This window comes from Suncus etruscus, chromosome 2 (assembly GCF_024139225.1).
Source record: "Suncus etruscus isolate mSunEtr1 chromosome 2, mSunEtr1.pri.cur, whole genome shotgun sequence".
NCBI lineage: Eukaryota > Metazoa > Chordata > Mammalia > Eulipotyphla > Soricidae > Suncus > Suncus etruscus.
The window spans coordinates 98,420,579-98,437,124 of NC_064849.1; the positions used below are offsets into that span (position 1 = coordinate 98,420,579).

The following is a 16,546-nucleotide window of genomic DNA, read 5'->3' on the forward strand; positions in this document are numbered from 1 at the left end:
TTGGCCTGGCCTTTTAAACGCAGAACACCTTCTACACTGCTTTATCTGAGTGGACCAGGGAAGACCAAACATTTCGGTCTGTCACTTGACATTTTGATACTCTCATTTTAATGTATGAAGTGTCTACAGGAATGATAATCACTCCTCACTCTATTTAGAAATCAACATTACTCTATCAACAAACTCCAGTCTTTAAAGCCATTGTTAGTAAAAATTATTAAATGCATTTGGTTAAATGCAAACATGTTCTTGAAGTAAATCTATGGCATTAACCCACCTAAACACTGTACAAATGAACATGTAAAGAAATGAAAATTTGCATTTATTAGGACCTCATACTTTGGGTTGATCAATAGTCCCCCTGGGGAATAGTTTGGTGTGGGTGAAGAATAATAACACAGGATGTCTAGAGAGCCCACAGGCAGTCGAGTAACACTAAGAACAAGAGGAAATCTCCAGCTAGGCAGGATCCATTGATGGGAAAAACCCTGGATTCTGGGACCATCTTTGGCCTTTTCCTCCACCATGAAGCAAAGAGTGAGTTACTAATAACTAGACATTATGGTGCCTTGGGTACATGTGAAGCACTGTACTGCATCTTTTTGTACCTCTGGCAGCCAGGCTGACTTCTATCCATCACGTACAAACAGATGGGAAAACCGAGGCCCTGTTAAGTTTACTTGTCAAAATCTCATCACTAGTAACAGGTATATAAGGGACTTCAATCCAGTTAGTTTGACACTAATATCTACTTTTCCCTATTCTTTGGAATAGAAAAGATCGACACACTTTTCTTTTTTTTTTTAAATATATTTTTTATTTAAATAGCATGATTACAAGGTTTTTCATACTGTGGTTTTTTTTTTTTCACAAATGAAGTTGTTCATGATTGAGTTATAGTCATACAATGTATAACAACTTTCACCAGTGCACATTTCTCAACACCGAAGTCACCAGTTTCCCTCTCACCTTCCCCATACCCTCTTCCTTTCCACCCACCCTCTCCCACCTGCCTTTGGAGCAGGCAGTTTACTTCACTTTCTCTCTCCCTCTCTCTCACTATATATTCTGTCTCCCTCTCTTTCTTTTCTATTTTGGCATTGTGGTTTTTACTACTACAAATGAAGGGGTACAATGCGTGTCCCTTTCATATTAGACACTTCTTTACTCTTACTGCACTCTGCTCTTTGTGACAAGCTTTCAACTGTGGGCTGATCCTCTTAATTCTCATCTCTATTATCTCTAGATATCATCCCCACACTTTTTTATTTTCCTTATATCCCACAGAGTTTATTCCATGTTTATTCCTTTTCCTCTGGCTCAGTTCACTCAATATAATACTCTCCATGCCCATCCATGTATAAGCAAATTTCATGACTTCATTTTTTTTAATGGCTGCATTGTCTTTCATTGGCTAATTATACCACAGTTTCTTTAGCCACTCATCTGTTATCAGGCACCTGGAATGCTTCCAAATTCTGGCTAATGTAAATAGTGTTGTGATGAACATCACAGAGTGCAGAGGCTACTTTTGTATTATGTTTTTATGTTCTTAGGGTACATCTCTAAGAGTGGTATTGCGGGATCAATTCCCAGTTTTTTAAGGAATATCCATATTGGTTTCCAGAAAGGCTGGACTAGATGGCATTCCCCACTAGTAGTGAATGAGAGTTCCTTTCTTTCTGCATTCATGCCAGCTCTGGTTGTTTTTATTCTTTTTGATGTGTGCCATTTTCTGTGGTGTGAGATGGCACATCATTGTTTTGATTTGCATCTCTCTGATGATTAGTGATGTGGAGCATTGTTTTTTTATGTGTCTTTTGGTACTCCTTTTTCTTTATTATGATAGTTTTTCTTCCTCTATCAGATCTCATTTTATTGTTTTTTTTTTTTTAACATTTTTTTTTTTTGGTTTTTGGGCCACACCCGGTAACGCTCAGGGGTTACTCCTGGCTATGCGCTCAGAAGTTGCTCCTGGCTTGGGGGACCATATGGGACACCGGGGGATCGAACCGCGGTCCGTCCAAGGCTAGCACTGGCAAGGCAGGCACCTTACCTTTAGCGCCACCGCCCGGCCCCTCATTTTATTGTTTAATAAAATTACTAATTCCTAGAATGTGGAAGGTATTCCAATTTCTAAAATAGGATTTCTCATTCTTTTCACTTGAGACTGAATAATTCTGTATTGCAAGGAGTTGTATTGTACATTATAAGATGTATAACATTATTAAAATTAACATTAATTTACATTATTAAATTAACTATTATAATTATTAAAATTATAATATTATTAAAATGCTAGTAACACCTTCTTCTAAGATGTGACAACTAAAATAATCTTCAGGTCAGCTAGGAGGATTTAGGGAAACAAATTATGCTTATTGATAATAGCTAGCTAGTTTGAAGAAATAGGTGCTTCAAGAAGTCTGAAAGCTATGGAACTGTGTTTACCTCTGGAGAGCTGTGCTAAAGTTCATGTTAATACAGTTCTCTCTAGAGTTGAATTCATTAGAAAGTGGGGTTGTCTTGAATGAACCCTTAAAATGATGTTAGAACCCTACATGCCAAATATTCTAAAATATTTCATCTTAGAATATCCCTAGTGCATAGAGGTAAACTTCCTTATGCAAGGAAACCTAAGCACCTTACCTACATTAAAATACTCTCAAAGGCTAGAGTGGTGGATAGTACAGTGGATAGGGTTTGCCTGGTATATAGTCAACCTGAATTTTATCCCTGGCAACTCATATGGTTCCCTTAGCCTTACCAGGAGTGATCCATGAGCAGTTTGAGAAGTAACCACTGAGCACTGCAGGATGAGGTTCCCCTAAAAAAATGAAAAGAAAAAGGCCTACCTGTTACTAACATTCAGGATATCTTGGCATTTGTGCAGGTGGTTCTCAACAAAGAGCTTCGTTGAAGCTCAGGATAAATGAATAAGTTTTTCAACTCTCCAGCTCTTGTCAGTGAATGAAATTATCTGAAAGGGATCTATGACAGCACTTTTTAAGTATTTAAATGTTGTAAGTACTGTTCTCTGAGATCCCAAGCCTGTGGAAGAGGAAGAACGTCTCTAGTTATATGTGTGCAGGTGTATGTGAACATATTTGTGTGCCTGTGCCTGTGCGTGCATACATATTGTACATCTCTCACAGGAAATATGGTCAGAAATCATTGACTTGTTCTCTGGGTAGAGTATGAGACCATTGCCTTTTTCTCAACTGATGAAAAATTTTCAGAGAAATTTGAAGAACCAAAAGATGATTTATGAAAAACCTAAGCCACAGTTAGCTGGCCCAGCCATCCTTACGGCCCAAACATTTCCTCCACATAAAGTAAAAGTAAATAAGTTTAAAATAACTTAAAATTTTAACTAAAGCATTCTATTGTTGGCCTCCAATAATATAGTTTGGCTTCCCGAAATTAAAAACAAAAGCAACTAAAATAAGATGCATATTTTCACATTTTTAGATGCTCCTTCACTTTTAGAAATTTGATAATCCAAAGGAAAAATCAGAATAGGGGATGGAATAGTAGTACAGAAGGTAGGGTACTTGCCTTGTATGTGACTGACCTAGGATCAGTTCCCAGCACCACATGTGAACTCCTGAGCTCACCAGGAGTGATCCCTGAGTGCATAGCCAGGAATAAGCTCTGAGCACAGAAGGGTGTAACCCCAAAAATGAAACAACCCTCCAAAACACACACAAAAAAGATTAATCTCAGTCAATTCACAAGTGTTTTCTACATTTATATAGACAATTTTTATTTGTTTGTTTTGGGGCACACCCAGTAGTGCTCAGATTTTAATTTTGGCTCTGCATGCAAGTATATTCTGATAGCTTTTGAGGAACCAGAAAGAGTGCAGGAGATAGAACCCCATGATAGCTATATGTTAGGCAAACTCCTTATTTACTCTACTATTGCTGGTATATATTTTCATTTTTATTAAATTAGAAATGCTTTTCCAGGGGGCCGGAGAGATAGCACAGTGGTAAGGCGTTTGCCTTGCATGCAGCCAATTCAGGACAGATGGTGGTTCGAATCTTGGCATCCCATATGGTCCCCGTGCCTGCAAGGAGCGATTTCTGAGTGCAGAGCCAAGAGTAATCCCTGACCACTGCCATATATGACCCAAAAACCAACTACCCCCCCCCCCGAAAAATAATGATTTTCCAGCAATTCTGAGTGTGAAATAATAACCAGAATTTTTCTAGAAGGGCTTTTGTGGGATGTCCCTTCCTGCCTACAAAGCTCTGCTCTCTGCTTTCAGAAAAGACATCTGTGCTGGTGTCAACCGCCCTTGTGAGACCCTAGGTCTGTCACACCTGTTGGGAATGTGCCAACCTCATCGGAGTTGTAACATCAACGAAGATTCTGGGCTCCCTTTGGCCTTCACAATTGCACATGAGCTGGGACACAGGTAAAGACTTGAGGAATTGGAGATTTACCCTACCTGTTTATGCCTCAATAAGGCAGAGGGGATGAAAATGAAGAGAACCTTCAACTGGGTATCAGGAGAGTTGCATTCCATTGCAGTTTCAAACTCATCCACCTAGACTGTGCTTATGCATTTTTAATGTATGGAGAATGATACGCATCAAAGTTTCAGGGTTATCTCTGTTCTGATCCAAGCTGCCAATCTGTATCATGGAATCCAAAAGGTTGCTGCATTCTCTGAATTAGGATGGGTTAAGCAAATCAGGAAGATAAACCTTAACCTAGCTGATGAATTATTTAAGCAGGCACAACAATTCCTGCTTGTTTTATGAAATAACCCTAGTTTCACTAAAATGTCACAAATCTAAAGATGTTTGTGCTTTTAATTTATGCTGGTGTGTGCTATTATTAAATATATAAGCAGCTTCGGGACTAACTTTGTCTTGGTGAAATGAAAGTTTTCTCCCAGGTTCATGCAGGCCTCCTTGATAGTCTTGTGTTTTCTGCTCTCCTGTCAGCTTTGGCATCCATCATGATGGAAAAGAAAATGACTGTGAGCCAGTGAGCAGACACCCATATATCATGTCTCGCCAGCTCCAGTACAATCCTGTCCCAATGACATGGTCCAAGTGCAGCAAAGACTACATTACCCGCTTCCTGGAGTAAGTGAAAACTCCTGTAGCTTTCTTGAGTCACTCTGGGTTTTACATCGTTAGTCTGATGATGTGAAAAGGCTTCATTCTTCCTGTGGTCACAGGTCAGGAGAGCATCAGAAAGAGTAAATTTCATTTCTGTATTGTCTCAGAGACCCAGAGAAATTCTGTCCCTTAATCATAACCAGATAAGTCCTATTTGCTATTATCTTAGGTAGGTTTTTAGAATCTCATTATGAGTAAGTCTTAAGTAGTCAGAAGTGATCATAAAAATCCATTGAGACTAAGACGATAGTCTTACTTTGCCTAAAGCTTGCGTCTCCTAGAGAACAACTTAACTACTTGGAATATGATTTTGATTTATTTTAAGATAGCTTCTACTTTGGACCTAGAGGGCTCTCATTCTGTAAAAAATAGTAATCTAAAGGGCTGGAACTTTAGGTACTAATGAAAGACTAAAGATGAAGAAATCATAAATCACTGTCCTCACCTCTATTAACTTGTTTTCAGCCGAGGCTTGGGCTTTTGTCTTGATGATGTCCCCCAAAGGAAAGGCTTGAAGTCCAAAGTCATTGCCCCTGGAGTAATCTATGATGTTCATCACCAATGCCAACTGCAATATGGTCCCAATGCTACCTTCTGCCAGGAAGTCGAAGTAAGTGTTCGGTTGTTGGTGCCTGGGGTGGAATATATACAGGGTTGGAGATTTCTAGTGTGCTGATGGAAGGGGCAGGGAAATATTTGGCAATCTAAAGATACTGACATAAAAATGGAGGCTTTTCATTCATGGCCAGGTGGTCTGTAGAGCAAAGGATTAAAGTTAGATCATGTGTATTTTCTGATTCTGCCTCTGTAATCTCTGAAACTAGCAATCTTTTGCTAGATGCAGTGGTGGTGAAATATCTGTAGTAATTTTTTAATACTGATTTATATCTTTGACTCTATAACAATCCACTTAACCCTAAAATTGCTTCTTTTTCTGAATTTCCTATCTAGTTGATAAATACTATCATATTTTTTGATAGTAGTAAAATTTATCCTCAATTGATCTTCTGTTTTCAACATCCAAATATAATGAATCAAGTCCTGATTTAGCTTTCTAAATTAGACAAGAAAACAAGATTATAACTGTGTCTTATTGTCTTTATTTTCACTGCTACTGTCCTGATTCTATTTCACATCATCTCTCTTTGATACTGTATTCATGGGTACTGGTGAACAAGTTATTTTTCTAAAAACACACATAGAACCATCGGTCTATTCCTTCATAAAATCCCCACTGACTACAAGATAAAGGCCCAATTCTTTTGTGTAGAATTCTTTCATTATAAAATTTATACCTATTCTTTGAACTCACCATTCAGCGCAAAGGATCACCATTACAATCCAGATAAAGCAAAACTCATCAAACTCCTGCCAGATTCTTTGTTGTGCTATGTAAGATGGAAAAGATGAGCACTCCGAAGTTAATATGACAGTCTCTACCTTTGAGGAGCCTGAGCTCTGATAAAGGGGGTGGTTAAAAATTCAATATAGTGACAAAAAATGTAAGGAGAACTTTGAGAAAGAAGTAACTGACTGTGCTTAAACACAACAAAATTGAACAAAGATTAAAAAAAATAAAAAAGAGAAAATAACAAAAACCCTTTATTCCTCATTTCTGATGAACACATGGTATTAATGCTGCCTGTAAGATCTACCTGTTTCTGATGATCAAATTGTCATCTGTTAATTTCTTGAATTATGATCACTTTCCTTCAACTCTTCAAAATGCAGCCAAGGTAGTCTTAGAAAATCTGCTTGTGTTCCCTCTGGTTTAATCATTACTCAACTCCTCATTTTCATAAAATAAACATCAAACTCTTTAAAAATCACTTAAAATAAGACTGATGTATATTTGATATTTTCCCTCTGGCCTATTGCTTAAAATACTGCTTTAACTCTAACCTTCTATTTTAATTATACATGTGTTGCTCTTTATTGCCAATCTTCAATGTCTTCATCTCTATTATCTCTGCACTATGTGATATTGCTGTATTAAATAATTCATTAGTTCTCTTTTCAGATGCCTAAGCACCTCAGTCTCCTGTTAGCAACTTTTTAGTCTCTCATTTATTACATTTTTAATTTCTAACAGTCTAATATGGTATTTCTAATCAGTTTTTATTTCTAAATTTTCTGAGTTTTTATGGTCTCCTATTCAAATTTAGTTTTAATATGATCTTTTATTTCTTTAATCATATGTGGCACATTTCTTGCAGTTTAAGTTGGAAATCCAGAGTCTGTATAGGTCTATTTCTCCTATTTGTTCTGGCTTCTTATCATATGTATTGTTTCCTTATGTGACTTTGCCTTCAGTTGTGATCTCTTAGAAAATCTTATGTTGAGCCATTATTAAGTTTTAGATGATTGACTTATTCTTTCAGAAATGGCACTTGGTTTACTTTGAAAATTATTCTTGATTTAATTTGAAAATGCATCTTATATGGGCTGGAGTGGATGGTATAGCAGGCAGGGCATTTGCCAGTCATGCAATTAATCTTGGCACCCTATATGGTCCCCAAAGAACCACTAGGAGTAATTCCTGGGTGCAGAGCCAGGAGTAACCCCAGAGCACCTCCAGGTATGGTTAAAACTTTTTTTAATCTTGTACATTATTAGATTAGGCATATGTGTGATTAAAATAACAAACTTTCAGGAGTAGTATTTTACCTGCTGTTTAAGTTAGAACAGACAGCCTTTGTCACTATACCCTGTAGTTTCTTTTAGTTAACCCTTTCATACAGAGGGTTGTCCCTGGGAGTTGTGGCCTTAATAAGGGTATCCCCCACCCTATGCAGTCTCAAGGCATTGTTTGTAGACTTAAGTGACAATTAAGATTCATATTTAAATTACCAACTTTGCATTTCATGCTAACATTTTTTCTGCTACATTTTTAGCCTTAGTATTTCTTTTGTTCCTTGATAATTCAGAACTGCATTAAAAATTGAAAATATTTGACCCATAATTTCAGATGTAAGCTTTTGTGTGTGTCTTGTGTTAACTGAAAAAAAAAAAAAACCACTTCGTATTTGTTCAGTTCCTTTTTTATACTCTAGTATTAGCATTCTGAACAACCTCATCATCCCCCTACAAACACTGGATTTTCTGCCACCTCTAGAACTTCACATATAATGGTATTTCAAACCATTCTTTCTCTTTAGTAGTTAGGTCTCAGCTTTAAGTATCTCTTCACATCCTGTTCTGTATTTACTTTGACAATGCCTTTCTTAGACTATATTATGCTTTCTTTCTTTTTGTCACTTTTAGTACCTATTTTATTGTAAGGTCTCTGAAGAAATTTTAAGTCCTGATATTTATCAGTGCTTATTGTATAGGAGACACTTAATAGATAAATGAAAGTAGGCTTCATATCTCTGCAGCCAAGATAACTATTATTTTTTTATAACTTGGCAGTAATCTACCAAGATAACTTTACCATTTTTAATGTCTAAAAATATCTATATGCCATAGAAAGAACACCCCCCTCTTCACCAGTGTGACATTCCCATCACCAATGACCCAAATCTCCCACCTGCCTATTCCCCACCTATATTTGAGACAGGCTTTCTACTTAAAACATTGAATATGATAAAAGTGTTTAATTTAGAGTTCCGTAAGTAGATAAATGATTGACAATGGATGGATAAAAAAGCAAATGGTGGAATAAGCAGCTGAGTTGACAGCTGCAGTTGATATTTCAGTATCCTATTCACTTTCTCTTGTTCTTACTCCAGTTAGAACAAATAAGAGGAAAAACCCAATTCACTTCATGGAAGGTTGAACAAGGTGACTTTTCTGAATGACAGATAAATAAACTGAGTCTTTCTATATGAAAGATTTTTTTCCTTTAGTAAACAGTCTCAAGTGTGTTCATCCTTTCTATTATGTGTCTTCATTCTATATTTATCTCATTCTATCTAAAGGGTTGGCCTTTGATGGTCAAATTACTAGCCACCTTCCCTAAAGACAAAAGCCCTAGATATTAGGCCAGAGAGATAGCAAGGGGTAAGGAGCTTGCCTCCTATGTAGCTGATTCTAGTTTGATCCCTAGCACCAAAGATGGCCTCCTGAGCACTGTCAGGAGTACACAGATTTAGAGGTAAAACCTGAGCACTGATGGATGTGGCTCAAAACCGAAAAGAAGTAGAAAAGGAAAAATCAAAGGTCCTGGATATTATGCCAAACAAATAAAAATTAAAGCCTTGGATGAGAGAGCTAGCTTAAAGGACTAAGCACATGGTTTGCTATGGGAGATCCTGATTTGATCATTTGTACTTTATGATCTTCCAAACACTGCTGGGAGCAAGTATTAACAATATAAGTCAGGAATAGCTTCTGAGCACCAATAGGCTTAACAAGAGACAGAGAAGGATGGGAAGAGAGGAGAGAGAGAGAGAGAGAGAGAGAGAGAGAGAGAGAGAGGGAAGGAGAGGGAGAGGGAGAGGGAGAGAGGGAGGGAGGGAGAGGGAGAGAGGGAGGGAGGGAGGGAGAATAGTAAGACCTTAGCTTTTAGGAAATATCATTTATCTCCATATACATATTGACCAGTATGGTCTTGTATATAAAATACAAATGGTCTATGAAAAAACACAAATTGTTTTAAATTAAGATCCCAAACAATTGTTTTCTTTCACTGGAATACAATAGCAACAGCATTTATGATGGAGATGAGTGTGTGTGTGTGTGTGTGTGTGTGTGTGTGTGTGTGTGTGAATGTATTTTACCATCACCTCAGAACTATATTTACACAAGGTCAGAAACTAAGGAAAGTGCAATCTCACATTTGTTTTCCAGAATGTTTGCCAGACCCTGTGGTGCTCTGTGAAAGGCTTTTGTCGCTCTAAGTTGGATGCTGCTGCAGATGGGACACGATGTGGAGAAAAGAAGGTGATGTGTTGGGGCTGAGAAAGGGTGCTGAGAGAACTGTAGATATAGAGTTCTCAAGAAGAACTGGGGAGAAAGCACTGGAGTGCAGCTGCCCTAAAGTGTAAGGAAATAGTACAGTCTGACTAAGTAGCAAAAAAGATTCTCATTCCAGTATATATTTGGAGCCTTAATTGAAAAAGAATAGTTAAGGGAAAAGAGCTAAGACCAGTTCCATGATTCTTCTGCAAAACCTTTGCCCCATCCTTACCCAGTGAGCTTCTGTGGCTTTTGTAATACCTGAGCTCATGATCAACCTTCCTTTTGACTCTTCCCCCTTCCTTACTAAAGGTTAGAAAGGACACTCCAGTGGCTTTTTCTTTCCAAAATATGCCCAAAATGGTTTGGGGCATTTGACTATTTTTTACTTAACCACACCTGACAGTGGATAATTCTCACTCATGACCCTACACTCAGGAATCACTCCTTGCAGTCCTTGGGGGATCATATGAGATGCTGGGGATTGAGCCCAGGTTGATTCCATGTAAGACAATTGTTCTATCTGCTGTACTAACTCTCTAACCCCAATGTGGCTAGTCTTTGTTCATTCAAATGTTTTCTAATACTTTTTAATTTTATAAACTTTAAACACTATGGTTTGCAAAGTTGTTTGTAATAGAGTTGTTTTGGGCAGTCAATGTTCTAATACCAATCCCACCACCGATGTAACTTTTCCTAGCAATGTGTCTATCTTTAAGCTCCCCTCCCCAAAAACATATTATTTGGGGGCTTTAGTAATAGAACAGTCAGTAGGTTCTTGCTTTGCTCATGGATGACCTGGGTTTAATCCCTGGGACCTTATATGGTCCCCCAAAGCCCATGATGAGCGATCCCTGAGAGCAGAGCCAATTATAAGTAGTGCTGGGTATGGCCTAAGAAGACAGGAAAAAAAAGCATATTATTTTATTTTCCACTTTGTATCTTCATCCTTCAAAATAAAGGATTTAAAGGATTTCCTTAAAAACAAAAACATAGGTTTTGCCCCTTTGGTTACTTGAAAAATCACATCGGAGAAAAGGGATTTAAAGGAACACAGAACTTTTTTAGATCCTATAAATTAGAAAGAATTTGATATTAAAAATAATTTCGGGGCCAGCGAGGTGGCGCTAGAGGTAAGATGTCTGCCTTGCAGGCACTAGCCAAAGATCAGGACCACAGTTCGATCCCCCGGTGTCCCATATGGTCCCCCCAAGCCAGGGGCAATTTCTGAGCACTTAGCCAGGAAAAACACCTGAGCATAAAATGGGTGTGGCCCGAAAAAACAAAAAAACAAATAAAAAAAAATAATTTCAACTTCTTAACAGCTCGTGTCTTTTTGGCAAAAAAGTGAACTTCTTTGCAAAAGAAAGGGCTTATCAGTACATATATTAATTTTCCAGAGGGGTTTATAAAGAAGTGTTATCATGGTACCAGACTCAAATTGTAAAATGTTTGTTTTGATCTACAGTAAGATAAGAATCTTGCACCAGAAAGTAAACTAACTGTGTAACTACTAAGCATACTAAGTCACTTGCTTTCATTACAACATTTTCAGTGAAGGAACTGGACTGTTCATTTACATTCTGGTATGTGATCTCCAGAACTCACTTTGAGTAACACTCTGGCATTGGATGCAGTAAAGGTTCCTATAGTTCCTGAAATTCTAGGATTTTGAAGCTGGAGCGATATAGCACAGTGGTCTAGTACTTGCTTTGCTCTCAGCTGGCCTGGGTTCAATCCCCAGCATCCCCTATAATCCTCTGAAACCACCAGGAGTGATTCCTGAGTGTAGAGCCAGAGTAAACTCCTGAGCATCACAAGGCAAGGGCCCCAAACTCATACACACACAAAATAAATTCAAAAATATATATATCTTTTGAATTCTGAGGTGCTTTTGGGGATGGGGGCTAAGAGGGTTTCCCTGAGCCTATTTTGTATCCTTACTTTGTATCTGACGAATTGCAGCAACTGCTGGCTCAAGGTGTCAACCTCTAGAACTTCTACAGCCTGTGTAGGAAGTTTTCTGACACTTATCTCCTGCCTCTTGTCCTTTCTAGTGGTGTATGGCTGGCAAATGTATCACAGTGGGGAAGAAGCCAGAGAGCATTCCTGGAGCTTGGGGTGGCTGGTCCTCCTGGTCCCACTGCTCCAGAACTTGTGGGGCTGGAGCCCAGAGTGCAGAGAGACTCTGCAACAACCCTGAGTAAGTCTTGCCCCTAAGAGTTTGCTTTCTGAGAGCCAGGAAACCAGTCTTCAAGTCATTGATGTCCATGTCCCCGAGTCTCCTGGGGGAATAGATAGAAGTCAGTCTCAAAGTCAAAGTGACCCATGAGGTTCAATAGTGTGTGTGGCGGGGTGAGGAGGTATTTTGGCTTGGTTTGGTTTTAAGTGAAATTTGCATAAGATTCTTACCAGAATTTGAATAAATAAGACAGTTGTGTTGTATGGAGAAATAAGCTAAGTTATTTTAAAAGTGCAATTTATGTAAAAGCCATTAGGAGATTATGCATTAAATTATCTCAATAACCCCATTTTTATGAGAGAAAGATCCAGATTTGCTGAGAATATTAGTGGGGAGCAACATTAACAAGTCAGATTGACCAATATATTGAAAGGTGAATTTTGAGGGTAGAGAGGGATTGATATGGCAAGGAATGGGTACAGCAATATACCAGGGTTTCTTTTATAGAAATTACTAGTCTTTTCTGTGAAACAATTAAACAAAACCCCAAAATATCCTTAATGTTCTAACAGAAAAGTTTAAGGAAACTTAACAATTGTCTATTTCACATCTAGACCCAAGTTTGGAGGAACATACTGCACTGGAGAAAGGAAGCGCTACCGCTTATGCAATGTCCATCCCTGCCCCCCAGGTGAACCAACATTTCGGCAAATGCAGTGCAGTGAGTTTGACACCGTTCCCTACAAGAATGAATTTTACCACTGGTTCCCAGTTTTTAATCCAGGTAAAGATTAAGAAAGCATTTTTATGTATGTCAGAAAGGCAGGCAGGAGGGAAACTAAGGACGTTGTTTGCAGGAAATGTGCACTGGTGAAAAAGATAGACATTGAAACATTTTATGAATGAAACTCAATCTTGAATAACTTTGCAACTGTGTATCTTAGAGTGATTCAACTTAAAAAATTATTAAAACAATAAAAGAAAGCATTTATATGACAGGATATTGTGAAACCCTTCAAGGTTAAACAATAGGAAAATTGTTCCATAAGAATTCTCTTTTACAAGGTAAAAGTACAGACCTGGTTTACTTGCTCAGTAACTGCCGAGGGCGGCTGAGTCCAAGTCTATACTAAAGTCTGTGAAAGATTATAAAAAGAAACTCATAAAATATGCTGATTTGCTTCATAAGTCAAGGTATGCAGCTATTACTTACTGGTGAAAGTGCTTGTTGAAGAATTTGTAGGACTGTCATTCTGAATGAAATTCACACACACACACACACACACACACACACACACACACACACACACACACACACACAAACTCATTGTGGGATTGGAATTATTTCAAAGGCTTCCAAGGATAGTACTGGTGATTCTTACGGAAGTCCTGAGTAGTTCTTTTAGTAAAAGAAAATGGGAAAGTGGTCAAAATAGTATCAGTCATTCCAAATGGAAGAGAAAAGCACAAAGAAAGACAAAATGTTAGGAATAAGATATGAATAAAAATCTGTTTTAGGCATTAAATCAACAGTTTGTGTATACAGAACAATATAAAAAGGGATAAAAGCAAAATCTAGTATCTAATGACTGCATACCTGGACATTAGAATAAGTGAGATGGAGAATGAAACAGTAACCTTGGCAATGCTTTCTCTGAATAAGGACACATTTTATCTTAAAAAGGATGGTAGACTATTAAGCATTAGCTATAGAGGAACAGCCACATAGTAATGTGATCTTTATTGTCAGTTCTGTATGGAATGAAGCAGATTTTCCTGAGATAGATAATCAAGTCTAACAACTCTATAGAGAATACAGTACCATTCTAGGTACCTCTCCAGAACAGTTGGACTTTGATCTGAAGTGGCTATATGTCTGATTGTATATTTAGTACTCAATTAGGAAGTGAGTCCTTGGATACCTATATATATTTTCATTTGGGATCTTGGAAGAGAATGGTCTTGGACATTATTTCAATTTTGTTCTGCTACCTATCAGAGATCCCTTTCAAAAATGTGTAGAGCACATATATTCTTTTCTATGCTGTCCAGAGAGCAGGTAGAATGTGAACACAGCTAAAATAAAGCATGTTGCTTTATTTTGCCTCTCTCTTTTGCCATTTGCCTTGTCTTTTCCTTTAGGTTGCATAACTTCTGAATCTAGGACCCTGGATCAAACTAGGTGCCCAATAAGAGTGTAGAGTGAGCAGGTTTGGATGCCTGACACTAGCAAATTGCGATTTTTGTTTGTGGAAGTCCAAGAGATGGTCACACATTTAGCAATAAAAATTTCATATTTGGAATTCTGAAAAATGATGCGGCCTGTTGCTTTTTGAAAAGAATTATAGTTCTCTGCCTAATTTGTCTTCAAATACCCCGATGGCTATTGGTTGTCAGGGGCAACATTTTCTCCTTGCCAAATTTGTTCGCATGATTCATACTTAAGGGAATGCAGTTATTTGGCTATTATTGTTGTAATTTGGCTTTCTGAATCAGGCATTTGAAAGTGGGTAAGCTCATATATATCCATAAGCTCCAAAATACATAAACAATGCCTAAGACATCCAGTAATACAACTGATACTAACCTATGCCTGTAGTCTGAACAATAATGTGTTAAAATTATTTACGTCAGTGATCCAGTGGACCCCAAATAAGCAGCATTTGAAAACTGAGGTAATCTAACTGTTCTACTGGTTTACTAGTATTGTAAACCAATAGCAAATCAGTTAAAAAGAGTAGAAAAGGATACCCACATCCAAAGAAGAATCATATAATGACATAGCCAGAAGATCATCTTCAAGCAAAGAACTGTTTTAAAGTAAATCTATACTTCTAACAACTAGATCTCCAATTTCTGGTCTTCAGAATTATGGAATAGGTGCATTGTTTAAGTTCCTGTTCCCCTACCTCAAAATACTTTCAAGACAGCATTCAACCAAGCTTAAGGCCCTAGGTGACTGCATGGACGTCTTAACTTATAGAGACTCTTGCTTTTAAAGTTTAGAAACCAGATTGCACTGGTGATGGGTGGTGTCCTTTACATGACTGAAACCCAAACACAATCATGTATGTAATCAAGGTGTTTAAATTAAAAAAAAAAGATTAAAAAAAAAAGAAACCAGATTCTTTTCTAAAGGTAAACTTGGTATTAACAATCTCTTCACAAGATGTGAATTGAATCAAAACTTTGGCTGTGCCTTTGATAACTCTGAGGACTTCAAGGGAAAACTTTGATTTGCCTGTCTGTCTTTCCTGAATAGCTGAAGCTCTCCTCAGAGGCCTAGGGAGTGCACCTCCAAAAAACTGCACTGCTGGTGAGAATGCCGCCTAGTTCAACCTTTATGGAAAGCAATATGGGGATTCCTCCAAAAACTGGAAATTGAGCTCTTATACGACCCAGCTATACCACTCCTAGGAATATACCCTAGAAACACAAAAATACAATACAAAAATTCCTTCCTTACACCTATATTCTTTGCAGCACTATTTACCATAGCAAGACTCTGGAAACAGCCAAGATACCCTTCAACAGATGAATGGCTAAAGAAACTGTGGTACATACACACAATGGAATATTATGCAGTCATCAGGAGAGATGAAGTCATGAAATTTTCCTATACATGGATGTACATGGAATTTATTATGTTGAGTGAAATAAGTCAGAGGGAGAGAGAGAGATACAGAATATTCTCACTCATCCATGGGTTTTAAGAAAAATAAAAGTCATTTTTGCAACAATCCTCAGAGACAATAAGAGGAGTGCTGGAACTTCCAGCTCACTTCATGAAGCTCACCACAAAGAGTGGTGAGTGCAGTTATAAAAATAACTACACTGAGAACTACCATAATCCTGTGAATGAATGAGGGAACTGGAAAGCCTGTCTAGAGTACAGGTGGGGTTGGGGCGGGATGGAGGGAGTTTTGGGACATTGGTGGTAGAAATGTTGCACTGCTGAAGGGGCTTGTTCTTTACATGACTGAAACCTAATCACAATCATATTTGTAATCAAGATGTTTAAATAAAGATAAAATATCTCAATAAAATATGTAACAATGAACAAGCAAAAAAAAACTTTGCCTTCATTTAGAAATAGTTTTGATCTTCATAGCAAGTTCTGTTATTTGTTCCTCATGATCTGTTCTTAAAATCATTTGCAAAATGTTGTATCACTCAGTTTTAGTAGAACCAAAATGCAATCTTTGCCTCATTAAGTTTATCCAGTTACTTAAGCTTTCTTGGAGAGGATTAGTCAGTATGAGGGTAAGAGTTCATGAGTATATTAAATAGTTGGATTATTTTTAAAAAATTCTAAGCTACAGAGAAA

The 16,546-nt window shown here is 37.7% G+C and overlaps 2 protein-coding genes across 3 annotated transcripts in view; one reads left to right on the plus strand and one right to left on the minus strand.

The window, feature by feature from the left end:
- The window catches only part of TARS1 (threonyl-tRNA synthetase 1), a 387,157-nt gene that overhangs the window by 223,755 nt on the left and 146,856 nt on the right, over positions 1-16,546 (minus strand). The gene's annotated exons all lie outside the window — the stretch shown is intronic.
- ADAMTS12 (ADAM metallopeptidase with thrombospondin type 1 motif 12) overlaps positions 1-16,546 on the plus strand; it is a 321,939-nt gene that overhangs the window by 216,147 nt on the left and 89,246 nt on the right. For both annotated transcript variants that reach the window (XM_049767671.1, XM_049767672.1), the window contains exons 7-12: positions 4,274-4,423; positions 4,959-5,102; positions 5,604-5,748; positions 9,930-10,022; positions 12,095-12,240; positions 12,834-13,003. In XM_049767671.1, the coding sequence (XP_049623628.1) occupies positions 4,274-4,423; positions 4,959-5,102; positions 5,604-5,748; positions 9,930-10,022; positions 12,095-12,240; positions 12,834-13,003 (848 nt within the window). The remainder of the gene's footprint in view (positions 1-4,273; positions 4,424-4,958; positions 5,103-5,603; positions 5,749-9,929; positions 10,023-12,094; positions 12,241-12,833; positions 13,004-16,546) is intronic.